The sequence below is a fragment of the Nansenia antarctica genome, assembly GCF_963989245.1.
Source record: "Nansenia antarctica genome assembly, chromosome: 13".
NCBI lineage: Eukaryota > Metazoa > Chordata > Actinopteri > Argentiniformes > Microstomatidae > Nansenia > Nansenia antarctica.
In genome coordinates this window covers 23,923,134-23,933,128 of record NC_137683.1, presented here as the reverse complement: position 1 = coordinate 23,933,128, position 9,995 = coordinate 23,923,134, and the positions used below count along the sequence as shown (strand labels likewise).

The window sequence follows — 9,995 nt, the reverse complement described above, 5'->3', positions numbered from 1 at the left end:
GGGGAGGAGAACAGGCCAGGGCTGGGTCTGATCTTTGGCCCTGGCCTGCCCTGTAAGGAACAGATGAGGACCAACGTCATCAATGAGATCATGAGCACCGAGAGAGACTACATCAAGCATCTGAAAGACATTTGTGATGTCAGTACACTTCAGTCAAAATAGATTTTTTTTATTTGACCTTTTTCGTATCATTGCCATTTAGATTAACATGAACCATTCTGTCCTGCTCGCCTTAAGTGCGTTCATCCATCTTATACGGCTCTAAATGCCATTTAAGCTTCTTAGCATATCATTTATTTTATCAGGTCATTCATCCAAACAATGACATGCATGACTCGCGTGCTTAGTAAGACAAAGCACACCGTTTACATTATCTGTGACTGACTAAACCTAGTCAAGAATGAAATTGTATATATTTGTATATTGCAGTGTGTTATGTTATTACTGCTATTAATAAACAGTATAACCATACTCTATATTGTGTAACTGTATTGTTACTGTATAAGTAAACCTGCTATGTGTCTGTGTCTCAGGGTTACATTAAACAGTGCCGTAAGAGGATAGACATGTTCACCGAGGACCAGCTGCGTTGCATCTTCGGGAACATCGAGGAGATCTACCGTTTCCAGAGAAAGTTCCTGAAGGGTCTGGAGAACAAGTTCAACAAAGAGCAGCCTCACCTCAGCGAGATTGGATCCTGCTTCCTGGAACACGTAATTACTGCAGCAGACCATCCTACTTCACAGAACCAAGGCCATATCTCATAATACTGTATATGATATAGACTGTCTTTGCCTGTTGTCTGTAACTCTGATAAAGACTGGATAACAATAATAACAATAAGATAATGTATATACCGGTACAGTATATATGTGTATATAGTAATACATATTCCATAAAGTCTCCAAGAGTAGATGAATACATCTCACACACATATCTCCTCTCTCTCCAGCAAACAGACTTCCAGATCTACTCAGAATATTGTAACAACCACCCCAATGCCTGCGTCCAGCTCTCCAAGCTCATGAAGGGCAACAAGTATGTGTTCTTCTTCGAGGCGTGCCGTCTGCTCCAGAAGATGATTGACATCTCATTGGATGGCTTCCTGCTCACACCTGTCCAGAAGATCTGCAAGTACCCCCTACAGCTGGCCGAGCTACTGAAATACACGAACCCCCAGCACAGGTAGGGCGTGTACCTGGCCACACACACACATATATACACACTACACACACACACACACACACACACAGTACACACACACACACACAGCACACACATAGTACACACACACAGTACACACATACAGTACACACATACACACAGTACACACACACACACACACACACACACACACACACACACACACACACACACACACACAGTGCACATACAGTGCACGCACACACACACACACACACACACACACACACAGCACACACATAGTACACACACACAGTACACACATACAGTACAGTGTTTCCTCCAGGAATTTGTACAATGGTGGCGGGTGGCCGTGATTTCGCGTGCACGCGCATGAAACGCGCACGCGCGCTCAAAACAACGATTTTTTTTCTTTTTTTTTTCTAATCACAGCCAAAACTAGAGGATGGCCCAAAAAAAAAAAAAAGGAATATACAGAATATAAACTTGTGACTGACAGTCACATACACACACAAAGATCATCAGCTATAATATAATACGAAGTAGGCCTACATGAGCACAAAAGCGGCTAACGTTACTGATTAACTGTTTACTGTAGTGCAGAGAGATGGTAGTCGTAGGCGGCGTATCAAATGACAAAGCTAAACGTTTAATGAAGGACATGAACGATTGTCAACAACACACTCAAGCAGTAAATAGAACAGTCTAAACAACTTGGGTACTACGGACGGAACAATAGTCTCAACCTATAGTTCCGTGCGTGAATTATGTCAACCCACCACATTACAGAAGTAAAATCACAGTCAGATGGAGCATTCGGTAAACAGCTGAGTATCAGCTGAGTTAAAGAAAACAAACTCTTACCTTTGATGAGACCCACATGAGCCCTGTTTTCCCGTACTTCTCCCGTGTGTCTCTTATTGTCCAAATGTTCCCTGAATTTTAGCTGCATGTTTTTCCAGCATGTAATTCCGTTGTCAATAAAAAAATCGTCTCCCCTTCTTTTCCCCTTGACAATACTGTGTCGTTGCTAAAGTGACGGCACATAAGAATAGTTTTTTGACTTGCTAATGTCTGCTAACGTAGCACTTGAAACTGGCGCCGTTCTCTGGACTGCAGCTGCTCCCGCGTTAGCATTAGCATCCATCTTTTCTTCTCCCTTCTCACCGTCACGAGCTCAAATTACACTTGTCGGCCGATCTAACTCTTAACACTCACTTACAGGACTTCTGACACCATGTCGTGTTATTCTATTAAACATACACGTGAGTCCTTCTGTATTTCAATGTAAGTGTCTTTATTTTAACTCGCTCTGTAAGCTCTACAATACCGGTCTCTTGTTGTCTCGTCGTAACCTGCCCACCTGACCTGGGGGGTATTCCATCAACGTCGCTAAAGGAAAATCCTGGCTTATTTTTGATAACTCTCGCGAGACCTATCAGAATATGCCTGGATATTTGTAAGAACTCTCGCGAGATTTATCAGACTAAACCTGGATTTTCCCTTTAGCGATGTTGATGGAATACCCCCCGGATGTCACTACGGTGGCCTGTACACAATAACAATAATACCACAGTTCACATTTAGACCAATCAGGAGCCCTTGTGTCACGTCGTCAACTGAATGTCATTAATCTGATTTTGGATCAGCGGTTAGAGAGAGATGGGCGTGGATTTAGGTGCACTTTTAGTCAACATCCATTATAGCGCTGATCTAGGATCAGATATATTTTAATCAGCAAATTTATTTATTTATTTATTTTTTTTTGAGAACTTTTTTTTTTTTGGGTGGACTGAATCAATTCGTGGCGGAGGAAATTCCATCGTGGCGGCCCGCCACCAATAAATGCATGTAGAGGAAACACTGCAGTACACACACACACACACACACACACACACACAGCACACACATAGTACACACACACAGTACACACACACACACACACACACACACACACACACACACACACACAGGTAAACCTGGCATAGCAAACCAAGGCATAGACCCTAATGCTGTGGTCTGGTGTCTTTGTCTGCCCCACAGGGACTATAAGGACGTGGAGGCTGCCTTGAACGCTATGAAGAACGTGGCCAGGCTGATCAACGAGAGGAAACGCCGTCTAGAAAACATCGACAAGATCGCCCAATGGCAGAGCGCCATAGAGGACTGGGAGGTGAGGAACAATGCATTATGGGTCATGCAGACTGAGCGTCCCTGTCTCTCTCTCTCTCAATCTGTGACCAATATGTAACAAATAAATGTGTGTGTGTGTGTGTGTGTGTGTCCTCAGGGTGACGACATCCTCAGCATGAGTTCAGATCTGATCTTCTCAGGGGAGTTAACGAAGATCTCGCAGCCTCAGACCAAGAGTCAACAGCGCATGTTCTTCTTGTTTGACCATCAGATGGTATACTGTAAGAAGGTAAGGTAACACACCCCACAGACATTTTACCGTCTCATTTCCGATATATTGGCCTTTCAACTTAATGTCCCTCATTGAAGAAATCAACCACAACAAAAAAATCACTTTCATTTCAAAGTATATTTCACTGGGTCTCATTGAAAAAAATCAACCACAAAAAAAAAAATCACTTTCATTTCAAAGTATATTTCACTGGGTCTCATTGAAAAAAATCAACCACAACAAAAAAATCACTTTCATTTCAAAGTATATTTCACTGGGCCTCAGTGCACTTAAAAACGTCTACTCAGCCCACGTCCTATTGATTTCTACCCTCCCCCATCGTGTATTCACGTCTACTCTCTGCCAGACTGTGTTTACCACCTCAAATGAATGAATGTATGCCCAGCCAAATCCATGTTTAGGGGTAGCTAGCTAACATTACATTGATCATACTCGTAAGACTTTTCACTTTTCAAAAAATGCCGGTCTAGAGAGGACGCTGGCGTTGCTTGTTTTTCGCCGCTTCTCCGCACAAAATCTAGATATACTTGCAGTATACAGAGTAGATTGTCCTACAAAGACACTTAGATTTAGATTTAGTAGTCTAAACATTTATTAGACGCCTATACTTTCTTACTTGCCAATACTTACTGTACTAATACTCGATCTTTTCAGTTTGTAAAGCGTCTTAGAGAGTCTAGAAAAGCGCTATATAAGTCTAATGTATATTACTCTCCCCCCACCTCCCCAGGATCTGCTGCGTAGAGACATGCTGTACTATAAGGGCCGTCTAGACATGGACCAGATGGAGGTGGTGGACCTGGAGGACGGGAAGGAGAAAGACTTCAACGTGACGGTGAAGAACGCTCTGAAGCTCCGCTCCCTGGCAGGGGACGAGGTCTACCTGCTGTGTGCCAAGAAGCCCGAGCAGAAACAACGCTGGCTCCGAGCCTTCACCGACGAGAGGACGCAGGTCCAGCATGACCGCGAGACAGGTGAGACCCCATGCCCTCCTGGTACAGTATATTATCAGACAGATGAGACACCAGGCCCTCCTGGTACAGTATATTATCAGACAGGTGAGACACCATGCCCTCCAGGTACAGTATATTATCAGACAGATGAGACACCATGCCCTCCAGGTACAGTATATTATCAGACAGGTGAGACCCCATGCCCTCCAGGTACAGTATATTATCAGACAGATGAGACACCATGCCCTCCTGGTACAGTATATTATCAGACAGATGAGACACCATGCCCTCCAGGTACAGTATATTATCAGACAGGTGAGACACCATGCCCTCCAGGTACAGTATATTATCAGACAGGTGAGACCCCATGCCCTCCAGGTACAGTATATTATCAGACAGATGAGACACCATGCCCTCCTGGTACAGTATATTATCAGACAGGTGAGACACCATGCCCTCCTGGTACAGTATATTATCAGACAGGTGAGACACCATGCCCTCCTGGTACAGTATATTATCAGACAGGTGAGACACCATGCCCTCCAGGTACAGTATATTATCAGACAGGTGAGACACCATGCCCTCCAGGTACAGTATATTATCAGACAGGTGAGACACCATGCCCTCCAGGTACAGTATATTATCAGACAGGTGAGACCCCATGCCCTCCAGGTACAGTATATTATCAGACAGGTGAGACACCATGCCCTCCAGGTACAGTATATTATCAGACAGGTGAGACACCATGCCCTCCAGGTACAGTATATTATCAGACAGGTGAGACCCCATGACCTCCTGGTACAGTATATTATCAGACAGGTGAGACCCCATGACCTCCTGGTACAGTATATTATCAGACAGGTGAGACCCCATGACCTCCATCGCGTTGGTAGCTAGGTAGCAGCTAAGAAAGAACATCGCTATGAACATCTAACTGCATGTTTAGCACATCACAACATGCTGATAGAACATCAACATGCTAAATACATGTAACTACACTTAAATAAATGATCACACATTTTGTTTGTTTACAAGCCATGTATCACTAACCCAGGATAGCCGACAGCAGACGATACAGTGAATCCAATTATCAATTTATGAAGATTCAGTGGTCCTAAAACTGTTGTTTGTCTTCAACACGGAAAACACTTTTTTTTTTTTTTAAAGAAAGAAAACAAAAAAGAAGCCTTTCCACGACTTGAGATATGCCGGCATGCACCATTTCACCAGACTGTGTCACATATACATGTATATTTTATACACACAAAGTGTGTATGTAGCAGAGTGTACTGACATGTCCCCACCCTGTCTGGTTCAAAGTGAATCAGTCTAGACATTGCTCTCAACCGCCCCCTTTTCTGGAACTCTACTGCCCACACACTGCTGCTAATGAGAACAATCAAATCCCTCCTGGCCTCCTCCAGTCCTGGGAAGAGAGGCTAACTAAAGAGAGGCTAACTAAAGAGAGGCTAACTAAAGAGGACCTAACTAAAGAGGAGTTAACTAAAGAGGACCTAACTAAAGAGGAGTTAACTAAAGAGGACCTAACTAAAGAGTGGTTAACTAAAGAGTCCCTAACTAAAGAGAGGTTAACTAAAGAGGACCTAACTAAAGAGAACCTAACTAAAGAGAGGCTAACTAAAGAGGGGCTAACTAAAGAGAGGTTAACTAAAGAGGACCTAACTAAAGAGGACCTAACTAAAGAGAGGTTAACTAAAGAGGACCTAACTAAAGAGAACCTAACTAAAGAGAGGCTAACTAAAGAGGACCTAACTAAAGAGGACCTAACTAAAGAGGACCTAACTAAAGAGAGGCTAACGAAAGAGAGGTTAACTAAAGAGGAGTTAACTAAAGAGAGGTTAACTAAAGAGGGGTTAACTAAAGAGGAGTTAACTAAAGAGAGGTTAACTAAAGAGGGGTTAACTAAAGAGGAGTTAACTAAAGAGGGGTTAACTAAAGAGGACCTAACTAAAGAGGAGTTAACTAAAGAGGGGTTAACTAAAGAGGGGTTAACTAAAGAGGACCTAACTAAAGAGAGGCTAACTAAAGAGGACCTAACTAAAGAGGAGTTAACTAAAGAGAGGTTAACTAAAGAGGGGCTAACTAAAGAGGAACTAACTAAAGAGAGGCTAACTAAAGAGGAACTAACTAAAGAGAGGCTAACTAAAGAGGACCTAACTAAAGAGAGGCTAACTAAAGAGAGGTTAACTAAAGAGGACCTAACTAAAGAGGAGTTAACTAAAGAGGACCTAACTAAAGAGGAGTTAACTAAAGAGAGGTTAACTAAAGAGAGGTTAACTAAAGAGAGGTTAACTAAAGAGGAGTTAACTAAAGAGAGGCTAACTAAAGAGGAGTTAACTAAAGAGTGGTTAACTGAAGAGGAGTTAACTAAAGAGTGGTTAACTGAAGAGGAGTTAACTAAAGAGAGGCTAACTAAAGAGAGGCTAACTAAAGAGGGGTTAACTAAAGAGGGGCATCAGTGTGACCTATATTAAACAGCGTTCCAAACCATTGGCTGCATTTCCAGTAAGTAAAGCCTGGTCCTCCAGTGTCTCCCACCAGAACTGCGACTGCATTAATACTTTAATACCCAGAGCTGGCAGAGGGTCAGGGAGTGTGGTATTGGCAGCAGCAGAAAGACTTGTGTGATGCTGATCTGGGTGATAAGCAGCCAAAAGGCCAGTCAATACATTGTGTTGAATTTAAAGCTGCCCGCTCGCAGCCGTAGTCTCTCTGTATGTGTGTGCGTGCGTGCTTGTATGTGCATGCGATTATTTGCAGCTCTCTGCACACATGCTTACAGAACACACAGGACCACCTTACAGAACACACTCAAACTCACAGCACTCACATCACTTACCATTTTCAAAAATAAACTTCAGCAGGTCATAGTTGACTGTTGTTCCTGCTGATAGCCCCCCCCCTCCCCCACATACACACACACACACACACACACACACACACACACACATACACATAGGCATACACACACACACACTCCCCGCTCTCTTTCCACACATAGGTTAGTTGATTTTGTTTCTATTTGTTTTTATTTTATTTATCTTCACTGTCTTTGCCGTTCTAATGTATTGTATTGTTCTATGTTGACAAGTATTTCTGTTGATATGTTGGGCCTGGGCCTCTTGGCCAGATCTTCATTGAAAATGGGAATTTGTTCTCAATTGATTTTATCTGGTTAAATAAAGGTCAAATAAATACAAATAAAAAATGCTTATGTTTCCCCCTTACCTGTAATTCCAGGATTCACCCTTACGGAGGTCCAGAAGAAGCAGGCCATGCTGAACGCCTGCAAAAGCCATCCAGCCGGGAAGCCCAAAGGTAGGAACATTGCAGTGGGTCTGGCTACTGTAGTGCTTTTCCCTTAGGATTTCAGCCCATGAATAAACAAGGAGGTAATAATCAAGAACCGTAAGAGCAATAGTGATGTTGCCTAGGCTACAGAGGTGGGGTGGGGGAGGCAGGACAGAGGCAGAGGCTTCAGTGTAGCCACTTCAGATACTGTGTCCCATCTCACTGTTGGAGGAGGTGAGATCAGGAGCTGACTCACTCATACATCTGTTCGTGAATGTGATATCCTGCAGCTGTCTCACTAGATTAGATCTACTAATAATACCGGTCTGATATCAGTATTGAGTCTGACAGAATTGTATGGACACACAGTTCTATTCATGATGAATAATGCGTATGGGGAGTGGAATAGCTTGTCCAGTCACGCAGCAAACCTCTGCGTTGTGTTTCAGTATGGACGACAAGGAGGTTGTGCTGTGGGTCTGTTCTTTTACTGGGTCTCATCTCCTCCTCTCTCTTAAACAATAATATAAATAAAATATAAATAAACCTATATAAATAAAGGTTGAATGAATGGTTATGTGCTTGAGATCGAATGTGTAGGATGCCAGTTTAGCGACCCAACGCTGCTCACAAACAATCCAGCACCCACCCTCACATCACCACCCACAGGATGTGGATCTGTACCACCCTCTGCCACCATGGCCAGAGCAACCTGGAGTAAACATTAGCAACCTGGAGTAAACATTAGTGCTAGTATTGAAGTACAACAAAACAGGTGCATAAGACACCAACCCTGAGCACAAAAAGGCAAAATAACTGACCTTCTGTGTGTCACACAATAGAAGTCACCTTCTAAATATGTACACACAAAAAAAGAATCACTATGTGACTAATGAATCAAGACTGAGGTCACAACCATCAGCTAGGTGACATTCACAGACATAGAAACAACTAAATGCGAAAAACAAACACTAAATGCAATGTAATAGAAACGTCCTCTTATCTCTCTGACTGTAGATGTTTGATTGTTAGTACCTAGGACTTGCATTTCAATTTCGTTGTACCTGTTACAATGACAATAAAGATCATTCATTCATTCATTCATTCATATAACAGACGCTAGCAGCTTCCCACAGTGACTAGCAGTGGCGTAACAAGTCTCCACTGGGCCCTAATGTAAGATGGCCAGAGGGGCCCTAGGTAGCACGTGATTTCCAACATATAATCTGTGCAGCGGAGCACCATGAAAACGAACACAGACCATGAACATGCTGACGGTGCACCACCCGCACATTGACAACAATCAAATAAATAATATAAAATAAATATGAGCTGGGGGCGAGCTAACGTTAGCTGTAGCCGGAGGTGTCGTCTTTTCCTCAGCAGTGTTTTTCTTGCTAAAGAAACTCGCTATTTTAGGGAGTTTTAAAAAAGAGAAAATCGGAAATTCTTTCTTTTGCTTTTCTTTTCTGAAAGAAGAAGTCTTATGGACTTATGGCACTATTGATATTCTATTGAATATTATACTTATTCACATGATTTTAAATTCACTATTCATTGTCCATCCTCACCCATCTCATAACCCCTTCTCCCCCTCCTCCTCCCCCCCAGCGGTGACCAGGCCCTACTATGACTTCCTGCTGCGTCAGAAGCACCCGTCTCTGCCCAGCGCCCTGCCCCAGCAGCAGGTCTTCATGTTGGCTGAGCCCAAACGCAAGAGCAGCACCTTCTGGCATAACATTGGCAGACTGACGCCTTTCAAGAAGTGAACCCCCGGAGCAGAAAGAGGAGGAGGAGGGAGAGAGGAGAGGAGGATGAAATGAGAGGAGAGCTCGTTGCTCGTGCTCGTGCCTGAACTGACCTTTTTATTCCCTTCCCTCTTTGTTCTTCATAATATTTTCCTAATTGACATACTGATTATTGTTAAGATGAAGATGATTATGGCGATGATAATGATGATGATGATATTTTTTTCTTTGAGAAAGCACTTTATTAGGTTGGTTACAATCAGACTTGGGAATGGTCTCCTGGACTTTGTGTATATGTTGGGAGAGCGTTACTAGGACTATTATACCCGCTACTGCAACTACAACTTCAACCAAGCACCCATTGGTACTAATACTACTATTACTACTGCTGCG

General features: G+C 43.1%; 1 protein-coding gene across 1 annotated transcript in view; it reads left to right on the top strand.

The window, feature by feature from the left end:
* arhgef4 (Rho guanine nucleotide exchange factor (GEF) 4) overlaps window positions 1–9,623 on the top strand; it is a gene marked incomplete at both ends in the record, with an annotated part of 47,793 nt that extends 38,170 nt beyond the window's left edge. Inside the window, 8 exons of the mRNA XM_080543971.1 lie at window positions 1–138; window positions 534–713; window positions 953–1,185; window positions 3,208–3,337; window positions 3,455–3,586; window positions 4,320–4,563; window positions 7,804–7,881; window positions 9,466–9,623. The exon at window positions 1–138 is cut by the window's left edge and continues 63 nt beyond it. Coding sequence (XP_080400097.1) covers window positions 1–138; window positions 534–713; window positions 953–1,185; window positions 3,208–3,337; window positions 3,455–3,586; window positions 4,320–4,563; window positions 7,804–7,881; window positions 9,466–9,623 — 1,293 coding nt within the window. The remainder of the gene's footprint in view (window positions 139–533; window positions 714–952; window positions 1,186–3,207; window positions 3,338–3,454; window positions 3,587–4,319; window positions 4,564–7,803; window positions 7,882–9,465) is intronic.
* Between the last annotated feature and the right edge of the window lie 372 nt (window positions 9,624–9,995).